This window comes from Rhodamnia argentea, chromosome 2 (assembly GCF_020921035.1).
Source record: "Rhodamnia argentea isolate NSW1041297 chromosome 2, ASM2092103v1, whole genome shotgun sequence".
Classification (NCBI taxonomy): Eukaryota; Viridiplantae; Streptophyta; class Magnoliopsida; order Myrtales; family Myrtaceae; genus Rhodamnia; species Rhodamnia argentea.
Window position 1 is genome coordinate 1384550 of NC_063151.1, and position 25537 is coordinate 1410086.

A 25537-nucleotide genomic window follows, 5' to 3' on the forward strand; every position below is an offset into this window, starting at 1 on the left:
GCCTCCGCTGTTAGGTCTATTCTATAAAAACACGTGCGATTCAAACAATTACAAGGCGCAAAACACAGTTGGATGATTAGATTGCATCAAGCTCTTATGACCGGAAAACCCTGAACAAGGCCGGACGATGACAAGCCAAGACCGATCCGACCCCGAATGCCAATAGCAATTCGGATGCCCTCACTCCCATCTATCCTCCATCATTGTTGCTCCATAAGAGAACGTCAAAATTCCATCCACTGAAGACGTCAGCGATCACGGGAGGTGGTCAACCGTCCCCATTGCCCATGGGACGCTGTAGCGTAGCGTAGCGTGCACAAATTCGTCCGGGGATTTTAATAAAAAGGGAGTTTCCCGACTCATTGACTCCAACCAGAATGCTTTCCACCTTAAATCAATATACAATTGATAGTCCCGATCGAATGAATTGAAGTGAAGTGGGTATCCTCGCATGATCCACCACAACACATGCTTTAACTCCTTTTAAAATATGGTATCGCATCGAAAACATAGCAAAACTCGATTCGATTAACATAATCTAAGATCACTAAAATAACACTTTAAGATATCAAATAAAATCCCCCCCACACTAGTCGGATGATTCACTCCCCACCAAATCTACAGCCCTTTTCCTTTTCTTTCTTTCTTTTCCCCCTCAATCACAAGGTCTTTCTTTTTAAGTACCAGAAGTCACAAAAGAAATAACTTAAAAAAGGAGGGGCCAAAATAGAAAACAAAAGAAACCCGAAGACAAAGGAATCCAACTTCGCCCACCTCCTCCTCCTCCGCCTTGAGAACAGAGCCAAAGCATCTTCGCGTTGACAATGTGAGCCCTCTCTCTCTCTCTCTCTTTCTAAAGCAGAAAAGCTTCTGTCGCTTCTTCCTTCACGTTCAATCAAACAGCAGCCGGGGGACCAAGAAATCGCTGGTGGACCCGTTGGATCGAAAGGAGGGCTAGGAAGATTCGAGGACCAACGGCGCCTTCACATCGGCGACGGACAGGGAGTGGTTGTGCTCGCCTTCGTAGGTCACGATGAGCATGCCCGCGTCGTCCAGGGCTCGCTCCACGTGCTTCCTCGCCGGGCATCCTCTCACGCTGCTGCACTTGTAATAGCCCCTAAAGGAAGCAAGAGAAACGAAGGCATCGTCCGTCAATTATTTGATGGGATCCATCATCTACTCAAAAACCATATGGTTGACTCGGAAGTCAAGCCCTCAAGACTCGTTTTTTAAAGACACATTCTCCAGATTTGACAAATGGGTCCAAGGAGATAATCATGAATACGTTGCTCCAAGCGATAAGAGACAGGTGTATCTGGAGATGGAGCAACGTGGGTTGCTTATTTGGGGTTAAGTGTGCTGTGCGGGGAAAGAGAACAGTGGTCAACGGGGTCAAATGAGTCAGACTGAGTGAAAGCCGAGTCATAGGCCCCGAGTTTTTTTGCTTTTGGTCCGAGTTAAGCGTCCCAAATCAACGAGGAGACCAGAGATGAGGACTAGTTAGTATATATCGACCATCGGGATGGTGATCGAAGACGGTACACGTAAATCGACCTGCTTCGTCACTGACAAAGACATAAACCAACACGAACAAGAACACGAAGACTGACCTTGGATGAGGAGAGCCCTTAATGGGCTTCTGTCCGTACTTCCTCCATGAGAAATCATCTGGTGGTATGTCCGCCATTTTTGAACTGATCGCAGGAACTCTAACCACTCTCTTCAACCTTGATTTCCTGCAAAATCAAATCAAATCAAATCCCGTCAATTTGGCACAAGCCCATTTCAAAATCATCCAACTGTCAGGACGAAGACCAAGATCTTCAACGTACCTCTTCTTCGAGCAATGGCACTTGCCGGAGGACGACGCGCACTTCAGAGCAGCGTCGTCCATGGAACTGCACTTCCTCTTCAGCGAGAACGACGACAGGGGAGGCTTGTCCGCCGAAGAAACATGCGAGAGATGGTGCGTCATCTGGAACCCCGTAGAGAAGGATCTCTGCACGCTGTCCGTCTCCCCAGTCAGTGACGACAGGAAAGAGGAGTTGGCAGCGGAGATCGGCGGCGAGGCCGAGAAATTTATGGTCGTCGGCGTCGCGGACTCCTTTCTCTCCGCCTTCGGAACCGCCGCCGCCGGATTAGAGTTCTGGTGGATCTGGTGGTGGGGGTGGGGGTGGTTGTGAGGCAGGGGAGGCAAGCGCTGGATCGGCGTCGGGCAGTAGACCTTGAAAGCCGAGCCCGGTTCGGCGCTCTGCAACCGGGCGCTTCCGACCGGGTTCTCGGCCGGCCGGGCCGGATTAAGCACTTCAAGCTCACGGTTCTCAGGGAGTGGAGCGACGGGGGCTCTCCTGAAGCGGGCGTGACCGGTCCTCGCCCTGTCGAGCAGCGAGATGACCTTCCTGAACTTGTTGACGGCGGCGTCCGTGGCGGCTTCGATGTCCACGGCGGGGTTCGGGCCCCCCGAGGAGGAAGACGACGGAGACGAGGAGTCCTGCCCAGCCCGTCGGCCGCTGGCGTCGGAGGAGGACAACATCTTGATGAGATTCTCGACGCTCTGTATGCCGGCGGAGGCCGCCTCTCGCAGGGCGCTCTCCTCCTTCTTCACCGCGAAACCGGCGTCGCTGCCATAACCCATCATCAGCTCCACGGCCATATCTCTCTCCCTGGAGCGATTGGAGAAAGCACACATGAAGAAGGTGAGTCCAAAAGGGTCTACGAGAAGAGAGGGAAGGGGTTGCAGGACATAGATAGATCTCTGAGGAAGGAAAAAGAGCAAAAAAGCAAAGCAAACAGAGGGGGTAGAGAGAGAGAGAGAGAGAGAGGAAAAGAAAGAAAAGCAGGAAGGATTCGAGTCAAACTGACGCCCCCTGGGCCTTCCTCTTGGCATTACAAGGGCATCTGTGGTCTCACTTGGCCTGTCGCTTCTTCGTTAATTTCGTGGTCAATCGGTTGGGCCTGTAGGAACGCTCCACGTGGCGTTCATGCGAGGGCGATTGACCGCGGCTTTTCAATTGGGGGGATGGGGATGGGGGGCCCACATGGAGCGATAGATAGGACCTGTTGGAGACCGTGTAAGATTTGAAAATGATGAGAGGGGGGAGGGCGATAAGGTCAAAAGGAGAGGGGAGATTGATAATGATGGAAGGAGAGCCGTTGGATGGAGGGTCGAGTTGGTGCCAGTGAGGAAGAGTTGACCTTTACCAGCTTTTAATGCAAAAGAAAAGGAAGGTCTCCCCAAAGTCGAGTGCTCCTCGCTTTTACCGGGAACCGGAAGCTGCGTCAAAAGCCCGTACCCCGCAAGTCACATGGGATTCTCTCTCCTTTCCCACAAGTCACAACCACAGTAGAGAGAGAGGGGGGGGGGGGGCGGAAATTTTTCGGCTTTGATCTTTCGGTCAATTTGCGGGGCCCCACCGGCAATAGATGCGTTTCGAGCCGTTTATCTCTCACTCTTTTTAATTTATCGTCGTCAAAAACAAAACCTTTTCTTTTTTTTTCTCTTCTTTTCATCTCTTTAAATTCAAAATTCACTATGACCAAAAAAAAAATTCAAAATTCACTGTTAACTATACAAAAAAAAAAAAAAGGTTTTGCGGGGTGAGATTGCGAATGGAAAGCGAGTGCAATCTGAGACTTTTATGTGCTCACCGTTGACCGTTGAATTGACGCTTTTATCGAAGATATTATGCACCCCCCGTTACTAGCATGAACCAAGAAAAAAAAATAAAAACGACAAACGAGGAAGGAGGCTCGAAGATTGCATGTTTGACATGCTTTTGTTGCTTCCGGTCAAACTTGTTCGTTAATCGCTTTGAAAATTTTTGCCCAAAAGCATTTCGGATGTTCACGCAATCTTGCCTTTGGGGAAGGCGGGGAGGGGGGAATCGATTCCAAGGACGCTGCCATGTTCTGACTTTAACCTCGTTGAGGCAAAACTTGCGTGGCCCCCACCTTCGGCCTCTGTCCTCGCGTCGAATTCACGAATGAGAGCGCCAACGCGAGCCTGATACGCCTTGAGCGCATTCACATGCATCGAGCAGAGCGGATCGATCGGTGCGGTTCATATAGTCATATGGAAGCAAACACGCCGGCCCACGCGTGTCGCTTGAGATGGCGCGAGACGAGGGTATAAAATTATCCACATGTCGATAAATCAAGTCTTGTGACCCCGGAGTTTGACTCCGCGATGAAATTTCTTTTCACCGAAAGTGGTTTGCCGATTTTCTTAAAGTATATAGGTTCTGTAGCGATTCCACTTCAAACGGAATTAATGTACGCGAATTGTGCCGGAATTTAATAGATGACATAATCTTCGGAGTAATCACTTCAAACGGAGCCAAACATACACAAATTATGCCTCAATTTAATCGACGATGTGGATCTAAAAACTAAAGCCAAAAAACACGCCAACAATTAAAAGATAGCACATTCTTCGTTCGCACGCGGGGGGGAAATTCAAGATCTCCGTTTTGTAGGAAAAATTGGAACAATCATTAGATGAAAATGCCACGAGCTCCTCTATCTATAAGGAGCTTATACGAGCTCGGGACTATTTTCATATCGATGGAAGATTTCGCGGTCTTGCCAGGAGAGTAGCGTTGGAGGCATCTTTATTTAAGGGGGAGGCTTCGTCGTCCGGGGGGGTTTTCTCCGGCAAATGAGCAATTGTTTTTATGGTGCCTATGACATGACCGCTTAAGAGTAGTTCTTATGCAGTTTTAGGCTTTTAGCCATGCTTCCATATCTCCAAGAATCTCGATCTCATCATGCTAGGATATTACTGCTTGATCTTTTGCATTTATCTCTTCTCTCGATTTCAAATTAGAATGTTATGGCTATTTCTTGGCGCCTTTCAGACATCTAGACTTCGTCCAATATCTCAATCGGTAACTCGCTGCTTCTTTTTCATCGTCATCCTTGCCGATCGGTTTTGCTATGAGGATCGGTTCGTCAATCATATGCCGTGTCCGCTCTTCTATTGGTCGACCAATGACCGGCCGATATAGCATTGGCAACCCCTTTATCCTTTAGCCACGCGGGTACTCATGTCGGCACCTTGTGATTACTCGAAATACTCCTTTTTGGGCCATGCAAATTTAGTCGAGTCGTTACGTAAATCCCCAGATTAGACGTCCAATTTCTTGATGGACAAGCCTTTGTCTTTTCTTTTTGCTTCTTTTGACAAAAGGGGCAGCCATCTCTCTAAGTCAAGTATGGTTTCACGTTCTTCCTCGCGCAAGCAAAGACACTAAAGGACACAAAAGCATCAGAACCAATAGAGGGACAACAGCCAATACAACAAAAATTCCTGGTATTATAAAACAATGTCTGTTGACCCTCGCCCTTTTGCTTTTTCTGCTTTCGCGCTGTGTGAATCCTGGACTGGCGAAGGATCAGATCGATATGCATGTGAGCTGATCTGAGACTACTGAGGGAAAATGCAAAACCCACGAAACAAAGTGACGTGCGACCTCAAAACATCTCCGCTCTCTCCCTCTCTCTCCTCTCGATCTCTCTCTACACATGAAATAATAATACGATGGGAGCTTGAGAAAGTTGACGAAATGATGGGCATCGCACAAATCATTTGATTTAACAAATAGATTTCGAGATCCATCAGCGAATAGGGACTGCAACGACTCTCGCTCGCCAAAGTCTTCTCTGCTGTGCACTCTGGTCGTGGACCCGAGGTCACGGGCCTGTCAGAGCTTCGAGCAAAACTGCTGCATTTGCAGTTTCGCCCAGTTTTCGCAGGAATCCCCGCTTCTATCTGTCTATCGGAAGTCCAACGCCCCCATCGAGCTGCTCCTCGATTTTCTTTTCTGGAAAATTTCAGAAAGGGTCTTCGTATTATTGTTCAATTAGCCTGCTATATCTAGGTGCGAGGATGGTTCCAAGGTGGCCGGACTCGTGGGAAACTTATTCGATTTTAGGTTTCAAGATATGCAGATTAGGTTTCGAATATTAAAAATCGAAGAACTTATTTCAATGAATAAGTTTTTATGCTTTTCTTGGTATATATCTCATAGCATCCGATGATGACTTTGTGATATGGAATCACTGGTCTAAGCTTTCATTCCGGCAATATTTATCACCGAGACTTTTACTTTATTAATATTTCATATTTATTCGTGCGTCTAAATATGAATCGTGGTGGTTGGATTGTAGCAGCAAATAGTGATCATTAAAGGTGATGATTTATTGTAATTGTTCAATTAATAATACAAGTGGAATCTAGATAGGCCTTGAAATCGATCATGGAACCCGTGAGCGTAAGTTCCAGAGTATGCGGGATAGGTTCCAAAAAATGAAGAACATGTTCCGACATGTAGATTTCAAGTTTCAAGTGAAATATTTACGGAACCTAAAACTTTATGATTTTGGGAGGGGGGGAAGTAATTTCTGCTCGGAAAAGAAAAGCATGTGGAATATTCGCAATTTTGCAACAGGACATGAACTTATCAACCTTGCTCTTCTAAAGGCTTGTGGACAAGCCGACTCGTGTGATATGAATTGCAGGTCGACCCTTAGTCAACCTCAAAGAAAGATATTCGCAATTTCGCAACAGGACATGAACTTATCAATCTTGCAGCCATGTTTTGAATCTTCCAAGCTCTTCTAAAGGCTTGTGGACAAGCTGACTCGTGTGATGTGTATGAATTGCAGGTCGACCCTTAGTCAACCTCAAAGAAAGATATGGACACCCGTGACATCCGAAAGAGAAAGGAAAACAAGCATGTACGAACATGAGCATGATTAATCGTACCAACGTTTCGTCTCTTTATTTATTTCTATCTCTTCGTGCTTCTCGTGCACGTCTAGAACTTCTACTCATGTTGCGGATTTAGCGTACTATAGGTTCATATATATGCTCATTTCCGTTGCGTCACCACTAAAATCACAAGACCGGATAGTGGTATAACTGAGTTGACTCGAGTCGAAACAATTCTATTCTCGAACTTGACTCGGCCATGTATGGCTCGATACTTGACCCCAATTGCTCGAGCATGAGTGCAAAATTTCGATCGCTTGAATTCTAAATAGGTACCAGAATTACCAGACTCGGTCTCCATTCGAGAATAGATTTTAGTGTAGAAATCAATTCACACTCGAACTCGAATGGTAGAAACACGGCCAAATTAAAGAAACGGTACTTTATAGTAGTTCAAATTTCAATTACTCGAACAAACTCATAACTTCCTTGGGTCAGATGTATTTTCAAGCTTGAGCTGGACTACGTTTATGTACTTAAGCTATTGTCATCTATCGAACTATCTCTGCAATTGAAATATCTTTAAAGTTTTTTTTGCGCTACTTATCCGTCCCCTACTTGCTAGTCGCCAATCACGGTTTGAAAATATTTGGGCGTACGTCTTCATATCCAGCGCATGGGCCGGGCTTTGAGTTTCTGCACTGCATGGATCTTGCGGTTGGTATGTCATTTTGTATCAACATGGGTCCGTGCCATGGAGAAGACAAAGGTGCATAATTAAAAGCCTAAACCCGTCAAACAGGAGGTCCGGTCGGGTTTGAATTGGGTCATAAATAATTCGGCCCAATAGACCCAACTCGGCTCATACACAATCCATATTCCTAAATGAAGAGAGTGCGGAGTAAATGAGCCCGATATCAAGTGAGGACGAGAGAAACCGAAGAGAGAGTCATAAAGGTGGGTCGGGTTTAAGTACGTTGTAAATCCATTTACGACTTATTTATAATCCATTTAATAATCTTATTATGTCTAAGCCCGTTTAGGACTAATTTATGACATATAACTAACTTATGTAGCAACAACTTCCCGTATATGGTTTAAGAAATGAGTGCATGACTCATTTTGACAAGTCTATTGAAGCCTAATCCATTGCGGGTGGTCACGAGATAGCCTCATTGACAAGACTACCTGCGAAATTTCACCACGATTCCCTTATTTCAAGAGGGTGTTGTAGGTCTTATTAGATTTAGATTCAGTTGCAAATGGAAAAAACTTTGAGGAGGTAAAAGTGTTGCAAGTAATCCCTAAATTGATGGTAACAATAATGTCTAATGAGCTTATTTGATCGTACAGAGGTTCATTGCAGAAGTTTTGCGGATTCTGCAATCACAACTGGTCTGGAAAACTGCAGAAGGAATATGTAGCTTCAACCACAGGTTAGTATGGAGAAAGAGAGGAAGGAAAAAAAAAAAAGGATGAAGAAAGATGGGGTGGAGACAGGCAGGAGTCTTTGTCCATGTGGTTTGGAGAATCCAACCCTATACATCCCTTTGTGGTCTCTGTCGTCTTGTTCGCTAAGCTGAGCTATAGAACAGCAACAGCACAGAAGCGGAGAAGAGCACAGGATTGGGATTTCGGTGCTCACTCAACCTGATAGGCTGATACTCAAGACACTTCCATCTTCCCATCAAATGAGAGGGGATCTCCCTCGTCTGTCTGCAGAAAGAGCGGCAAGTTCTATCTGCACGAGATAAAGTCGTGTGGAGACGGATAAGCGGGGACCCAATTCACTCCCCAAGCGCCCATCTTTTGGAGCTGGGAAAAGGTGGGAGGAAAGCGCTTTCGGGATCTTCAGAATCTCTCGACGGGAGTGGGGAGATCCATGTGCGCCTCTTGTTGTTCAGATGATGCCTGTGAATGATTGATCAGACAGACCAGGGAGGCATAGACCGATGACTTTGGATCGTTGCGCGATAGTATGACTAATGAATGAGGAAGCGGCCACTGTTTACCCCCGGGCCCGTCTTTCTTCTTGACGCTCTGAATGTTCCCGGCGGGGCCCCGTTCTTCCGGCCCCGTAGAATTGATCCATGCCTATCTGGCCATTGGCTTCGTTTTCATTTGGCGTTCCCTCCTGTCACATATCTGCATTTTCCATAATAAAGGTAATGAATCCAGCTAAGAATGGAGCAGTTCCATGGTATCTTGAGAAATGGATCCTCTCGGATCGTAACAAATAAAGGTGCGCAAAAAAATCGAGATCCACCCAAACTCAATCGGACGGTATTAATTGGCTGATTTTGGGTGGTTCCCACTAGGTAAAGGTTCGGTTTCCGGTTCCAATTTGCTGGAACTAGTGGGTCCTGGTCTGATTTTCAATTCCAAGTGGAAATCACTCATCCGAACCAACCGGACCGGACCTATTATATAATAAATATATATATGTGTGTCTGTATTTTTGTTTAATTCTAGTTATTTCTCTTTAATCACTTGGCCATCTCCTCGGTTTGGCAAGGAATTCCCTTTGTTATCTCATCCGACACCTTCCGGTCCGTGATTCCTATGATGCTCAAATTATTTTGCGCAGGGCATCGAAGTCGATATCAAAGATTTGACTGGTATTTGGCAATCCTAGGGGTTGTATGCTAATCAGTCTCTTCTCATAGAGATCTATAATTTTCTGACCTTAATGAATTTATCAGTTGTATTACTTATATAAGTGCTGGCTAGTTTTTATATGCAATAAGGACGTCACAAGTGCCCGAACGTTTATCCTCCTTTTCACTACATTATATCGAAATCTTTTCTCTTGTTAAATCAAATATTTTGATCTTTCAAAATGTAGGCCAATATGAGGCCCTCCGTTGATATGGTTGATGGATAATGTCAACATGGAGAATATACCATATTGATGTCAAATGCAACCTCTTAAAGCGACATCGCGCCAGCAAAGATGTATTGTACTGCCAAATTTATTCACGTTTGTGATATCTCTCTCTATTTCTCTCTCCAGCAAAATTGCATAACACGACAATTTGTTAAGCATAGACATCACATCGTTCGATGATGGATCTGTAATCAGCATTCACCCCGAAAGGCATGCGGCAGCGGATGAACCGGGAGGATCCATTGAATGCTCGCCATCCATATTGATCCCGATGGCGTCGACTTGTACTCGGACCAAATTAAATATCTCGTAACCAAAGAGATGACAACATCTTATCGTCTTTCTTTCTTTCTGACCAAGGGCTTCTGCTTTGACAAAGGAAAAACCAAGGAACGGTGACGTGAATGGGCCATTTTGTGTTTAGTCGGATCTCGCACGTCTCCTGAATATCCAAATATCGAGGGGACCAAAGCAATCAAAAGGGAGAGTGGTTTGGCTTGTACCCCATAATTGACCATTAAAGATCCATAAAGGAATCTATCGCGCGGCCCCCACGCAGCTCCATAATTGCAGCATGCCTCGTCTTTTTAGCACGACAGGCATGGTGGGAGGAAATCCGAAAGTCCAGGACCCAATCTTAGATTTTTTTTTTTCTAATTGAGACGTTCGGGCCAACTTACGTGCACTTCGATTATTTCTTGAGGAAGACTAAGACAAGAACCTACCGTCATGATCTCCTACTTAAATTATAGATATTCGGTTGAGGAATCAAATTTGGAATCGATCCGCCTAACCACACAATCCTAAGTACGCCTTAACCAACCGAGTCATCCATGAGTAGGTGGATCCATCTTAGATGTTTGTCATTTGTTAATCCAAAGCCTTATTCGGGTTCGATTATAGAGATATTTTTGAAAAATGATTGTTTATATCACTTATAAAAATGAATGAATGAAGGATATGTGGCTCGTGGAAATGTTACCTAAGCTTTTATAATTTTTCTTTTTCGCCCGTGTGCCATGATCCTACCGATTTCTACAGGGTTGTTCTCACTGAAAGAAGATAGCCAAAAAGAAAAGCAATATTTCTCCCTGCCGTGGAATTTCTTATTTACGTATAATACCAGCCAATCACAGCTCATCCACATGGGTCGCACGTGTCAAACCATCATTTGCCAGCCTCCATTGTTCCCTTTGTATTTTTCCTCTTAAATTACATTCCCTCATTTTTCATCCCAATAAATCTCTGTCTCTCTCTTTATAGAGAACTCCATCATCATCACTCATCGCCCGCACTCCCCCATTTATCATCCCTCTCGCTCCAGAAAACCCCATCTTCAAACGAGCGAGCGAGAGAGGGATAGCGAGAAGAAGAAGAAGAAGATGGGTGTTCACGGGCCATCAACATCACTTATGGGGTTGCTCTTCTCCTTCTTCATGCTCTTGGCCTTGTCGTCGGCCGCGGACATGTCCATCATCAGCTACGACCGGGCCCACGGCGGCCACCCCGGCCGGCGCACCGACGCCGAGGTCATGGCCCTCTACGAGTCATGGCTCGTGAAGCACGGCAAGGCCTACAACGCCCTGGGCGAGAAGGAGAGGCGCTTCGAGATCTTCAAGGACAACCTCCGGTTCATCGACGAGCACAACTCCCAGAACCGGAATTACACTGTCGGCCTGAACCGGTTCGCCGACCTGACCAACGAGGAGTACCGGTCCATCTACCTGGGGGCCCGCCCAGGCGCCGGGACGCGGCTCGCCAAGAGCCGGAGCAGCCGCCGCTACGAGCCGCGGGTCGGGGAGGAGCTGCCGGAGTCCGTCGACTGGAGGAAGGAAGGCGCGGTGGTCGGCGTCAAGGATCAGGGAAGCTGCGGTGAGTCTCTCTGCCGATGACGATTCTCTATTTTTGGTAACTCACGATTTCTTGGTAAAAAAAAGTGAGTTTTGGACATCTTGGTTTGACTGGGAGCAAAATATAAACTTTAAATGATTTCGACGTGAAAATCAGAAAATGAAAACTTCCGATAGTAATAAATTTTAATTCGGAAAAGTAAGTTAGAAACTGAAAACAAAAAGAATGCTCATTTTTTCTTTTTTTTTGGTCGGAGAAAGAGAGAATGCTCATTAAAGACCTATTTTCCTTCCTTATTTATCTTGTGGTTGCTGTCTTTTGTTGTTTTTATATCTTCGGGTGATTTATTTGTCTTCGTCGGAGTTTCCCAGTTCCTTCTGTCTTTGCATGAATCATTTCTTGCGTTCCTAGGAAGTCCGGAAGACGACAATGTTGGGAATATGTTTCTTGGCTTGGTCGGGATGGTAATTACGAAGGATTGTGAAGGGCAGTCTTGGCCTTACTCGAGCCACAGTGTCGTGTTCCATTTGGGCAGTGCTTCATTAGGAAGGAAGGGTTCATCGGGTCATAGGTTGAATTTGACTTTTCTTCGGAACGTGGCCATGTTACAGAGTGTTCATGAAGCTGCTTGTGCCCACCTCCTTTTGAAAATGATCTTTCGACTCTTTCGTAGCGAGAGGCTTTACGTAACTGACCTACTTGAACCAGCTCATGTAACTGAATTAAGTTTAAATCAAGACACTAGATTAGACGATAAGATATGTCGGGAAGATATCTTCTGTCATGGCGGTCAGTAGATCTCATCGTCTTATCTGATTAATTTTCTACCAAAACAAAGGAATTATCTTGGATCATATTACAGTAAAAAAGAAATCCGGGTATACCTTTCATACTTGTGAAATACTATGTCAGTAGACACAATGAACCAGCGAAGGCAAGAGCATGAGAAACGTGATTAGTATGGTATTGTTTCCATTACCCGACTAAAAAGTACTCACGCGCCCGCTTAACACTTCATTATTGGCACGGCGACCCATTAGGCTCGCAGCGTAAAGGAACAGGATTGAAAAGTGCATGCAGAAATGGCATTTGTCGACATGGGACATGGTTTAAGGGGGACGAGAAACATTTAGATGATAATACCTCCTGAAGTATCATTCTGATCATAGGGTCTTCATGTCAATAACCTGCATAGCTCACTTAAGGATTGCTGCATACTTATATTCATTTGTTTAACGAGTTTTTGGGGTCGTAAATCTTTATCAAAAGTCTTGACATTGATCACTAATACTCATTTTCAAAGATATGTGATTGCGTTTGAATTGAATCTGATAAAATCAGGGAGTTGCTGGGCCTTCTCCACCATTGCCTCCGTGGAGGGAATAAACAAACTCGTGACTGGCAACCTGATCTCACTGTCGGAGCAGGAGCTGGTGGATTGCGATACTACTTATAATGAAGGTTGTAATGGAGGTCTCATGGACTACGCTTTTGAGTTCATCATCAACAATGGCGGGATTGACTCTGAGGAAGATTATCCGTATAAAGCTGTCGATGGCAGATGCGACCAATATCGAGTCAGTATTGATCCCTGTGTCTTTCAGTGGTTAGAGAGACGCATTTCGATAAGGATTCTCTCATGTCTTTTCCTATTCTTTTGTGCAGAAGAATGCCAAGGTTGTTACAATAGATGATTACGAAGATGTTCCAGCGAACGACGAGAAAGCATTGCAGAAGGCAGTCGCTAATCAACCAGTCAGTGTGGCCATCGAAGCCGGCGGTCGGGAGTTTCAGTTGTACCAGTCGGTAATATCCTCTCCTGAGCATGGCAACTTTGGCGTCTCTTTCAAAGAGTGCGATTAATCAACATGAAGTAAGCTGTGAATCTGCAGCTTATACAACTTTGGAAAACCCTTTTCATGAATTAGTTCCTGTTGGTTTAACTCATGCATCTATCAGGCGTTCTTCCTAAATGAATTGAGTAAGCTGGTTTGCTCTTCAAGTTACACCCACAGAATATCATCAACCAACATTTTCCCGGAAGCATTCTTGAATTGTAACATGCATCCCTCATGAGTTATCAGCTTAAAAATTTTGCACTGCTTGCATCGGCAACCTATTTCTTACTGTAATTTCTGCAGGGTATTTTCACTGGAAGATGTGGTACTGCATTGGACCATGGAGTGGCCGCCGTAGGATATGGCACAGAAGACGGAATGAATTACTGGATCGTAAAGAACTCTTGGGGCAAGAGCTGGGGAGAGCAGGGTTATATCAAAATGGAGCGTAACGTGGCCAATACTGTGACTGGCAAGTGCGGGATCGCAATGGAAGCGTCTTACCCCATCAAGGAAGGCCAGAATCCGCCGAACCCAGGGCCGTCTCCCCCATCTCCGATAAAACCACCAACCACTTGTGATCGTTATTACTCATGTCCCGAGAGCACAACTTGCTGCTGCGTCTATCAGTATGCCAACTATTGCTTTGCCTGGGGATGCTGCCCGCTTGAGGCCGCCACGTGCTGCGAGGACCATGAAAGCTGCTGCCCCCATGAGTACCCTGTCTGCAACATAAATGAAGGGACCTGCTTATTGGTAATAAATCATAAAAGCTCTTGCTTTGATCAGTTAATACTTCAGTACTGGCCCCGTTGCCGTCTGGGGGTATTTCTTTTTACGTGTGTGGATTGGATTTTGCTGATGTTGATTTTTCCCGCAGAGCAAGAACAACCCTCTAAGTGTTAAGGCACTGAAGCGTACCCCAGCACAGTTTCACTGGGCCTACGGGAGCGGTGGCAAGAAGAGCAGCACGTAGTGGGAAGGTTTGCCTTTTAAGCATTGGGATGAACAGCTTTGCCAGAGAGTGAAGCAATTGCAGTGAGTCACTATGATACACACCTACTTTCATTTCACTATACTAAGGGGATGACAGCTGAGCCCCAGTATTACCAAACAGATCGAAAGTTTAATCGATGTTAATCAGACGAAGAATATGTATATAGTTCTGTGCTGTATTTATTGTTCAGGTTGCATTTTATCAACAGACCAATTGTTCCTGGCTTCCATCATGTCCATTTATGGATTAAGAGGAAGTATGCTTAGTCCTTTGAATTCTTTCTGTTGCTTAATGCTGCATATTCCTTTCTTCCTGCCTTCTTAGTCTTTACTGTGAGATTGGGGAGGGATCAGAGAACATTTCCTTGTTGCAAATCCTCATTGACAGTCTGGAATGTTGAGGAGAGTTTCAGGCATGTGTCGTTCAGAAAATGCACATGCTGTTTAAGCACTAACCTCAGCTCTGCCACCGTATCATACCATGTCGCATTCAAATTAGAACAGTGCATTGGAGAAGATGCTCGAAACTCACCATCTGGGCAAAAATCTTGTACTTCTGCATAATAACTCAATGTATTAGTAAAAGTAAATGCCTCCTCGCAGAGTGCATGAGATGCTCGAGACAGCGAGCTAGATAGAGATTTCCACCCAAATTTAACAAGAGTTGAAGATCCAAATGTCGATTGCCAAAAAGCTCTAAGATGCAAGATGGCCGGCATCATGCAAGACATGAAAAGCTTGTCTGAAAAGGCGTATCCATGGTTAGCTTCAATTGCGGCCAGAGGATTTGCAAAAATAATGCTCATACATTGGTCTGATGGGCATATTTAAAATCAGCACTTTGTATTTCCACTGCTCTCTCAGGAAGCGCCATACACGTATTCTACCACGTTAGCATGCCCACACACAGTCGGAAGTTTTTGTCTTGCTCATTGTCTTATGCGTCCAAGGAATCCACATGAGCATACCACGTTAGCTCACCCACAGATGTATGTCTTGAAGTTTGATCTTTGCATGGTACTGAAAAAGTGAGCTTCTATGTGCGGATACAGATAAGGTGATCTCTGGACATTTAAATGGAGGAATACTCTTTGTAATTGGTGGACTATGAGTTAATGATTTTGCTTGGCAATCATCACGGGGACAAATGGATTTTAAGATATCTCAGGACAACCGATCTTCTCTTCGGTTGTCCATTCCGCTAGACTGGTTTCGGATGTCAATGGAAGCAGAGTACATAATAATTAATTACCCCTTGGGAAGATAAATGGTAGACGGAAGGCAAGTGTATAATTACCCCTGAAGAGATCATGCCACTTTTTTGAATGTTCAGTAACTCAGATAATTCAAAGTGTCTTCTGACTCTCAAGAACCATTACCCTCTAGGATTTAATTGAGCAAGGTTATCTTGCTCGGATTCGATGACACTGCCCAGCCAGTTTTAGGACGATATTGATGACAAGTTAAAGAGAACTGGCACAGATTTTCTGCCGCGGAACTTTTTTCTGTCCTTTGCCTTTTGTATCTCAACTCCTGAAACCTGCTTTTTCTTATTTGGTTCTTGGTTTGTAGGCATGTTGGAGACGTTAAGCTCACAATGCATTGCTTGTCAAATTTTACCGTTAATTTGACATAGTTTCTGGCATCTATATGTTTACTTACGTCTTTGTTCCAAACAAAGCAATGTAATTTGTCTTGCAGTTTTGCAGCAAGCTGCAGCAAACTCTCATCAACCACCGCTGCCGCCCTTTGCAAACCTTGACCTCGGCTCATTTGTTTGCTCTCCGGCAGCAGCAACCATCATTCCAGCGTTGCCCATCCCCATCCCCACCTCCTCCATTATCAATAACCTCTGGCTCCTATCACTGGGCTCAACCGCTGTATCCGCCTTCAACTCAAGGTAAACTCAATCCGCCATGTTTCATTACTAAAAATGATCACTGTGACGCAGGTTCAGTCTCTGGAGCCTAGAAGCTGCAGCCCACAGGATGGTCTTAATCTCTTTTGACTGTATCACTCATCCAATGAAGATGTGGAAAGCTGCTGCTTTTAGTGTTTGAGATTGTCTCGACACTTTCTTGTCACTTTTGGATTGAAGACTTGCTCCTTTAACTGTATTAAGCTTGAACACATCGTACTTTAGGTAATGGCCTCGTGTTTTTCTTAGTCTCATTGATGGTTTATGGTCATATCCTCCCCCCCAAAAAGAAGGCAATTCAGCAAGCGTTCATAATTTGCACTTGTGTAAATTAGGCTTGTACGTTTAGACCAAAAAAAAAAAAAAAGAATATTAGGCCCGTACGTAGACTCCCACCTTTACTCGCTCCCCTAGGGTTTCCCCCATCCCAACAGCTGCCAAGCCCCTCTTTCGCAACCTTCTTCCGAGGGGTTCATTCTCTCTCTCTCCCTCACCCCTCATCCTCTTCCTTTTCCTTCGTGTTTTCGTATCTCTTCGTTTCTTTTTTGTTGATTTCGCGGCCATCCCGTCGACTTCTTCCACGTGAAGAGTTTTGTCTAATGAGCTCGGAAGATCGAAGCGTGAGTGCCTCGAAAGAATCAACTATTCTGGATCCGCTTGCCCGTTTTGGCTCGACTATTCCGGATCCGCTTGCTCATTTTGGTTTCGATACTTGCATATAGTCGGTTTATCTGAAAATAATTTTGTGATCGGCTAGGATCTCTTTTGCAGGTCTTCTCTCCCAATCTAGAGTTATATTTATATTTTGGTACTCTTCCATTCTGATATAAAAATATCTAGTATTTACATGGTATTTTTTGTACTCATTGTTGTTGTTATCCTTTTCGGTGATGGTGCTGGGGACGCCGAATCTAGGTGCATACCGTCTTTTGAAAAAGATTTACGTAAAAAAGGATATCTCGGCATGTGCTTGTCATTGATGCCATATTCACCGATTAATCGCTGGCCGAGCTTTGATAGTGTTACGGATCCGTCTTTGTGGTGGAATGAGCGAGTTCAAGTAAAATGTACCAAGTTGATTTATCTTTCATATTTACTTACTTTGTTTGATTTTCATCTTTATTTTGAAGCGATTTACTTCTTTTTCAACTGAAATGAAAATTTGCTTCTAAAAAAAAAAAAAAAAAAGAAAGAAAGAAAGCAAGAGTTCATCAAACTTGAGACCAAACACCTTCATTCTTGCATGCCTTTTTCTTCTTTATTCAATTGCGACATCATACTAAATTGAAGGCAAATCGAGCGAACATAACTCGGCTTGTTAGATTGAAACAGTTTCATTCGTCTTAGGATCGTATGGAATTAAACGGAACCAATAATAAGCGGACTAGACTTTAAATTTTCTATTAACAATAGTGAAGAAGATCACGATCGCGGAAGCATATATACGAAGGAACCCGAGAGAGAGCTTAATTTCTCTTTTATGGCAAATATTCATATGATGTTTTGTATAAGAACACAAGAGTTCTTATTAATAAACAATAAAATGTACATTTTTTTGTACAATAATTCTTCTGTTAGTATACCTAACTAATATTTGTAATTAAGTAAATATTGCGACTGCCTCTACAGTACACGTTAACATGGCTATTGAAATAATAATAAAAAATCACAAATTTTTAAGTATACATGCAATTAAATAACAAGTCAAAAAATTTCGGGTCGGGTCTTTTATTTGTGACAATTTATGATGAGAATTAAGTGTTATTTTTGGATTATATGGCAAATCTAAACGGGAGACAAATTTGGAAAAATTTCAAAAAATGGCCCAAAGTGCCATCATTTTCTCAAATAAGGGTCTGAAGTGAAATTTGTTTCAAATAAGGGCATAAAGTGCTTTGATTATCTCAAAGAAGGGCCTAAAATGGTTATAGTTGCTTCGATTAAGGACTTAGCCTTATCGGTTCATTTGTGAGCTAAATTTTCCGATCGATCGAGGGTATTTTCGTAAAAATACAAATTTAATCTAATTTTTTATTAAATTAGATTAAAACAAAAAACAAAACAAAAAATTTTAAAAAAATAAAAACAAAAACACAGTCGCTAGGTCAAAACCTCCCGCTTGTGACGGGCCGCCCCTCGGCAGGGGTCGACGATGTTGCCAACCAGCGGTGAGGGCCCGCTAGCACTCGCTTGACTTGGGAGAGGGCCTTGACCCTCTCCCAAATCTTGGTGAGGGTCGGTGGCCCTCTCTCGGCTCGGGCGAGGGCCAGCGAGCCCTCGCAGTCGGTCGGCGGGGTCGTTGCCCCATTGGTAGTGGGGCGGCGGCCACAAGCAGAAAAAACCTCCCGCCTGTGTTCTTCCTTTCTATTTTGTTTTTTTCAAAGGAAAAAATAAAATAAAATAGTAAATGACCAAAATGTCTCTAGCTAAAATGATTTCAAGATATTTCAGGCCCTTATTTGAAACAATGTTCTTTTCAAGCTCTTATTTGAGAAAATTAGGGTACTTGACATCTTTTTTGGAATTTTCCCGACAAATTTTAATACCCTTCATTAACAAAAAAATAAACATGAATCCTCGTAACAGGCTACGACAACTGCACTTCGGACCCGCATGCCACTTCCAAAGCCTGGATTTTCAGATCAGTTCCGGGAGTACTAGAATAGGATTGGCACTTTTCTCTTGGTCAAAACTGAAGAGCTCTTGGATCGACAGATAGATAGAGAGAGGGGGAGGGCGATGGAGATGGAGATTTTTGGGATCGATTTCGGCTGTGCTTTTGGATCTCTTCGCGATGGGAAGATCCCAGAAAAAGACTGTCTCCTCCCGCTGCTGTCCAAGCTCCTCGGCTATGGCATCGTTGCTGCTTCCACCACTGTCAAAGTCCCTCAGGTTCTTCTTCTTGATACCCAGCCCATAACCCTTGCCGTATCAACATTGATTGATCCTTTTGTCTGATGAGCAGCACGAGACGTCCGAATTCTTTCCTTAACAAACCATGATTAATTAGTATTCCCCTGCTACTCGGCGGAGTGCCTGAGGACAGAGCTCTATTCTTGATTTGTTCTCTCAAAAAAGAAAAAAAGAGATTTTGATGCGAGGCTCGACCCGTTTCTGCAAAATTGGATAACTTGTGAAATGGGGTTCAAATTGTTCGTCTCGGAAAGCAAATTTAGAGGTTGGTTTAGGGTGAAGTTTGAATCTTCCCGCAGGAGACGCTACTTAAGAACAAGTTGCTGCAGGGCTTCAGTTGTATTGATTGTGTTGTCTGATTCTGTGGTTTTGGGGTTATATTCTTGCAGATAATGAAGATTTTGAAGCATAGGAGTATTAGGGGCCTTAGCATGGTGGCCTTTGAGCTTGAAGTGGTGGGTTACACTATTGCTTTGGCATACTGTCTCCACAAAGGGCTCCCTTTTTCGGCTTATGGTGAATTGGCGTTTCTTCTTATCCAAGGTTTGTCTTAATGTGCATTCATGTATGGGCGATGTTAGAAATTTCTGTGTCGTAATGCGATGCTTCCCATGAGTCAAATACAGTGTACAAGCATCAGAATCACAATTTGACTGGGCTGAGGAATAGTAAAACCAAAGCGGATGCTAATTTTTTTTACAGGGGCCAATTGTGCAAATCTAATGTAGTTAGGATAAGGAAAAAAACTCTGGCCAAAAGGAAAAAAGGATACGGAAAAAAACTGTCTTAGCAAATTTTGTGAAGTGACTGGTTGTGTAGCATTATTGGAAGCACATGCATCTTTTACCGAATAACAACATCTGTATGATAATGAAAATTTCATCGCCGGCAACTTTATCTTGCTACCAGCCTACTTGATATAAGCTATAGGGCTATAATTTCCTCCATTCCCGAATGGAGGAAATTTTCTCCAACCATGTCTTTGATTAGTTGATTACAAGACGTGATCAACATGCAAAATTAGTATGAGTGATATGCTTGGTTGAAACCCACTAATCAAAAGCATGGTTGGAGAAATTTTCTGCCTCCAACCAGGGGTGGAAGAAGCATGGCATGGTGATGGTGAGTGACCAGCACCTAATTGCGTTGTCTTTTCAGTGAAATCAAACTTTGAGGAATCTCTCTCTCTCTCTCTCTCTCTCTCTCTCTCAAAAGATATAACTTTATTTGCTTGTTCAACAATCAAATTCTGTTGATCAGAAGATCATTCATACTATTAAAGAAATTAAGAATGTTATGAAGGAAAATTGTGTGCTGCAGTTAAATTCTCCCTCTATATTATCGATTGGGGAAAATATGATTGGGAATAGCAATTGCAAATAGACTCCGTGAAGAGTCTGTTAACTGCACAATGGCTTCTTTTCTTTTTCTATATGAAGTGACAGTTTCACTATATTTCCAGCATACCATGGAATGCACTTGAATTTTTTTGTGGTGGGCACAGTCAATATTGAATTACACCTTTCATTTGAATCTCCTTAGAATTATGATGTTGCAAGTTCTGGTATCCAAGACCAATGCCAACTTGAGCCAAGTTTAAGCAGTTTCTTGGCCAAGAACCCCAGAGATAAATTTAGGCTTTTAAAGATGTTAAAAATTCTAAGAGATCTATTTCTGTATTTAACAGAAAAAAGCTTTTCCTAGGATTGCGATCTTGCATTTAGCTATCGAATGAGGCTAGCCACCATCAGGGTATATTACTCAATCAGTATGTTTGTCAAACTGCAAATGTCATTGGCATATCCTTTTTCATCTTATGTTCCGAATAAGTGCGTGTACTTCTATATATTATTCTATTCCAAGAAACTTTATTCTACAGGATCTAATGTTCTTGCTTGACTGCTTTTCAGCTATAATTTTAGTTGCTATCATATATTACTTCTCGCAACCAATGGGAATCAAGACATGGATCAGGCCTTTAATGTATCCTGCTAAAGTTTTCGCTGGTTCACCTCTAGTTTGTCTTATGATTCAGAGTCTTTAAGATAGTATGAGCTGCTCTCCTCAACTGTGTTTCTCAGATACTGCGCAGTAGCACCGACCATTTTAGCTGGTCAAATTGATCCTGTTCTTTTTGAAGCATTATATGTGAGTACCAATTAACAAGTCTCTTTCTTCTCCAACTGCCACCATCTGTGCCTTTAAAAGCTTTCTTGAAATTGAGATTCTGTCCTGCAGGCCTCTCAGCATGCGATATTTTTCTTCGCAAGAGTTCCACAGATATGGGAAAACTTCCGTGTAAGTGGAAGCCGAGAATCTCTCATGCAAGAAATTGCAGTGCATTCACTGTTATAATACTAAGTTGTCTAGATACAGTAGGTACTCTCAAAGCTGTCTCAGATTCTGAGTTTCCCATATGATTTGATAGAAGATAGAGGAGAGGAGTATGGTCCTTATCCTACTTAACTGTTATGTAAGCTTTAAAAGAACTATACTTGAAGTTGCTAGTTGTGGATAGAGAAGGACGTAGTTCCTTAGAATTTGCACATATTGGTTCTTTGAGAATTGTGAATTAGTTCATGTCCTCCCTAATAGGAGATTATGGATATATGGTGTTGCATTATAAGGCCAATGGATGTTGCAGGTGACCTGCTTCTGGCATGTTTCTGGTCATGCCCCACCAAGGGATGTGCCACTCGTTAGCAACTTTTTTAACTTATATCTTATGCATGTGCATTCAAATGCATTATATTCGCAAACTTCGCAAGAAGTTTGGGCTTCGAATTTAATAAGCAATCTATCTCCCTTTCCAATTTGAATTCTACTTGGCATCCTTGGTCAATCACTGTACATGTGTCTTTAGTTGCCTCTGTTATGAAAATGATTGCCATCTCTTCTTGCAGAACAAAAGCACTGGGGAACTCAGCTTCTTGACATCATTGATGAATTCTGCTGGTTCCATCGGTGAGTCAAATTGCATTTCGGTGACCAAGTTGGCATTTCAAGGATGACTTATTTGATTGGTTTATGGATTTTGGTTTGATATGCTTTTGCAGTCAGAGTTTTTACCAGCATCCAGGAAAAAGCACCTACAAGTGGTATCCTTAACTGTTTCTTCCTACATATGCGTTGAGAGTGCCTATGATTGAAAGCTAGTTATTTTTGTGTGCTTTGCATGGAATTGTACTGGCAACTCAAGTCATTTCATATTTAATTAGAGAATATGAGTAAATCAATGAATATTAGATAAATAAGTAATTATTTTATTTTGACATTCTTCAAAACTCTCAGAACTTTTTAAAGGAAAACATAAGGGAATTTATTAAAATATGTCGTTTTTCCTTTAATACTGAAATTCTTGGCATAAAAAAGCAATGTTCAAGCTGTTTTCAGTAATGGCTGCATCTCCTCTTTGCTGTGCTGCTATACACATGCTCATTTTTATACATCAAATCTTGAAATTGGCTGTGGAATAGCCGCGCTTTCTTACTCCCTCTCCCCTTACTTTGCAAGCCAGCAAACAAAAGCAATTATGACTTTCTTTTGTTGATCATTTGTCATCAATTCTTTTGTGATGTGAGTTGTCCTCTAAGTTTTCCTGTCGTCACAAGAGATTTTGTTTCTGACTCACAATCTTTCTTTCCATATTTACACCTTGAGCGACAAGCCAACTATTGGTTCAGCCCATTTGTACCTGTATTTTCAAGATGGAAGCTTAGGTACTGTAGATTGATTGTTTCCTTAGATTCTTTCCCTCTATGATACGAGCCCTTCATACCATTCGTTCAGTTATTTCCTTAGCCCTTTTCACAGTTGTTTTGGGCTCAGTCATTGGGATCGTGACGAATGGAACGATCTTGAGTCAGATCATTACGTACAGCAAGCCACAAGCAGCAAAAGAGAAGAAAATGAAGTAGACAGATTTTTGTATGTTGCCTTAGTGTTGCCACGGACAACGGATTTGCAATGGAAGTGGGGTCTGTCATTCTTGAAGATGTCCTTTTCTTCTTTTTCTTTATTTCGAATTACAACATAACTGGGAGCTGAACAGGTGAAGTATCTAGATGAAATGTGATGCAGATGCATTTACAAAACCATCTATACGTCTCTTGCTAGGAACTTTTGTTTTCTGGTATCTGGAAAGCACTTTTCAAGTGTTCTCCAGCAAAGATTGGATATAATACACATGTTGTATGCACCTTAGATAATGCAATTCCCATCTCATAAATTTAATCATAAGCTAATAGGATATCCATGATTCTTAGCATCATGTAGCAGCTGTCGAGGAAACAATGACTGCTCGATGGTATGGTAACATGCAAGTCCGAAACTTTGTACAGTTTGTTCGTCTCCTTCCCTTTTGCTGCTTCTCTTTTGCTAGTGTACCTTTGAAACTTGTCACAGAATCATGATCGCCAGATCCTTCTTCATGGTCACTTGACGATCTCCTTCCATATGCAAAGGGGTTTTGTTTTTGGCTCCAGCAGCTTAAAATGACTGCCAATCATGGAGAAATCAAATTCCTATGTTGGTGCTTACAAACCAGCGTTTTTAGTGACTTGTTGCTCTAATCTTTTAACGGCCCTTATTGATAGGGAAAATTGTCACACAGGAGATTTGCCTGTTTGAATTCCAAGCTTTATCCTGTGTCATCACTTGTTAGGGGAGATGCCGAGGGTTCTTCGAATGAAAAGATGCTAAGAACCAGTTTTATTATCAAGTTTCTGAAGTCTCCAGTCCAAATATCTTAAAACAAGGTCGTGGTGGTTGGAGAGTTGGTCACTTTGTTCTGTGTACTGGTATGTTTCGAACTTCGCCAATATTAAAGGGCAGGCGCTTTGAGAATATCGTGTGTTACGAACAACTAATTCAAGAACTAGATATTTTCTTAGAACGACGTTGCTTTTGATCGATGAATTTGGGTGAAGATATTCCTTTGAATTGCCCTTGGGCTTGAAGATTGGCTAGACAAAAAGAGCAGGTCCTTAACTTGCCCGAGAACCACATTTGAGCCCAACAGTCTCATTGCTCTCTCATACAAAACCAGAAGTCGAGAACCCACATCTTTATGACTATAAGTCGTGTCGTGAGTAACTAACTCATCACATGATATCCGCCTTAAAGTTTTGAGGCAAATGACTTGTGCGGGTGGCGCAAAAATCTTCATGTGATTTTCCATGCTCTTTCCCACACGGAATGACCAGGTTGAGGCCGGGCAAATTTGGGTCAAGGTCTTTTAACTCGTACAAGCCTGACATATGAACTCGCCAATCTCGTGTCTATCTCATGCAACCCTAGAAGTCTACAACCCATGCCTTCATGACTAAGTCTTGTTATGAGTAACTCGTATCACATGATACCCGCCTTTTAAGTCTAAAGCAAATGACTTTTGAAGGTGGTGCACGCTCTTTATGTGCTTTTCCATGCTTTTCTACACGGAATGACCTGGTTGAGGCCAGCCAATGCAACTTTCCGGCTAAAGCCACCATTTGCATTGCTTATTAGCATTATAGAAAAGACCCAGGAAAGGCACTCCCAAACATATGTATAATGAAGGCAGCTCAGCTGTCGACCACTCACATGCACAAAGGCCTAACAGTCTCAAAGTCATTTGTCTGCAATTTGACATTGCAAAATGAGATCGGAAGAATGCAACCGGCTAGTTTCAAAATACCTATACATCTCATGTGTTACATGAATGGGTTACGAGGACCCCGTGGGCTTGAGAGCATGATATGAATCCCAATTTGATTCATCTGATTTGAATTTCCATTTTTGAACTTATAGTCGATGCCAGGATTGATGGACCTCTATTGATGGCGGCGTGCATGAATGTCTTGATTGCACATTGCCCTTTTTTGCCTTTGGTGGTGGCGCTTAGAAGGTGGTGGCGTATTCTAAGCGTAAGATCCTTTTTTGCCTTTCCTTTGACTCTAACAAGAGGAAACCAAAACCCTCTCACCTTGTAGTTCCTGAAACTAAGAATCACTTAGAGCTAGAATTCTCCCCAACCCCAGTTGGACCTGCCTACGTCAACCATCTTTAGTTCTTTACTTGGTAACGAGCCCATGTTTATCATCTAAACATTAAAGCAAGTTTAAATCGCCGCATGGCCCCATTCACAAAATAGTATCGAAAAACACCCAAACTTATAAACTTATAAACGGAGATACATCGGAAAGGAATTGGGCATGCTTAAACGCATGCAGGATGAGAAAGACACTGTCCCACCAGTACCTCTTGGATGTACGCTAGATCGGATACAAATTAAAACAAATTAAAACAACGATATGTGGACCTGCCTACTTGTTTTGCGAGAACTGGCATCTTTCTGCTAAAAAAGGAAGTGAAACTAAGTCACTTTCTTCCTGCCAGCTTAGATTAAGGCAGAAGAATTGAAAGCCTGGGCGATATCAATCTTC

General features: G+C 43.1%; 3 protein-coding genes across 3 annotated transcripts; 2 read left to right on the forward strand and 1 right to left on the reverse strand.

Moving 5' to 3' along the window:
• Window positions 1-646: 646 nt before the first annotated feature.
• LOC115746266 (probable WRKY transcription factor 7) lies at window positions 647-3022 on the reverse strand. The gene is made up of 3 exons (XM_030681971.2): window positions 1833-3022; window positions 1611-1736; window positions 647-1117 (listed from the first exon to the last, which is right to left on the reverse strand). Exons 1-3 carry the CDS (start codon window positions 2885-2887, stop codon window positions 955-957), a joined length of 1344 nt encoding a protein of 447 aa, XP_030537831.2. The 5' UTR covers window positions 2888-3022; the 3' UTR covers window positions 647-954.
• Window positions 3023-10873: 7851 nt separating this feature from the next.
• Window positions 10874-14560, forward strand: LOC115746263 (cysteine proteinase RD21A-like). The gene is made up of 5 exons (XM_030681968.2): window positions 10874-11471; window positions 12792-13027; window positions 13116-13256; window positions 13592-14044; window positions 14169-14560. The coding sequence occupies exons 1-5, from the start codon at window positions 10982-10984 to the stop codon at window positions 14262-14264; spliced, it is 1416 nt and encodes a 471-aa protein (XP_030537828.1). The 5' UTR covers window positions 10874-10981; the 3' UTR covers window positions 14265-14560.
• Window positions 14561-18757: 4197 nt separating this feature from the next.
• On the forward strand, window positions 18758-23343 carry LOC115746267 (mannose-P-dolichol utilization defect 1 protein homolog 2). The gene is made up of 8 exons (XM_030681973.2): window positions 18758-19094; window positions 19505-19658; window positions 21026-21098; window positions 21197-21263; window positions 21354-21413; window positions 22019-22079; window positions 22172-22213; window positions 22929-23343. The coding sequence occupies exons 1-8, from the start codon at window positions 18942-18944 to the stop codon at window positions 23030-23032; spliced, it is 714 nt and encodes a 237-aa protein (XP_030537833.1). The 5' UTR covers window positions 18758-18941; the 3' UTR covers window positions 23033-23343.
• Window positions 23344-25537: the final 2194 nt, after the last annotated feature.

Coding starts and splice junctions, on each gene's coding strand:
- LOC115746267 (XM_030681973.2), top strand. CDS start 18,942: ATGGAGATGGAGATTTTTGGGATCGATTTCGGCTGTGCTTTTGGATCT. Junction 19,095..19,504: donor CCACTGTCAAAGTCCCTCAG/GTTCTTCTTCTT, acceptor ATATTCTTGCAG/ATAATGAAGATTTTGAAGCA. Junction 21,099..21,196: donor ACATGGATCAGGCCTTTAAT/GTATCCTGCTAA, acceptor TGTGTTTCTCAG/ATACTGCGCAGTAGCACCGA.
- LOC115746263 (XM_030681968.2), top strand. CDS start 10,982: ATGGGTGTTCACGGGCCATCAACATCACTTATGGGGTTGCTCTTCTCC. Junction 11,472..12,791: donor CAAGGATCAGGGAAGCTGCG/GTGAGTCTCTCT, acceptor TGATAAAATCAG/GGAGTTGCTGGGCCTTCTCC. Junction 14,045..14,168: donor ATGAAGGGACCTGCTTATTG/GTAATAAATCAT, acceptor TTTTTCCCGCAG/AGCAAGAACAACCCTCTAAG.
- LOC115746266 (XM_030681971.2), bottom strand. CDS start 2,887: ATGCCAAGAGGAAGGCCCAGGGGGCGTCAGTTTGACTCGAATCCTTCC. Junction 1,737..1,832: donor TGCCATTGCTCGAAGAAGAG/GTACGTTGAAGA, acceptor TTGATTTTGCAG/GAAATCAAGGTTGAAGAGAG. Junction 1,118..1,610: donor AAGGGCTCTCCTCATCCAAG/GTCAGTCTTCGT, acceptor TGCTTCCTTTAG/GGGCTATTACAAGTGCAGCA.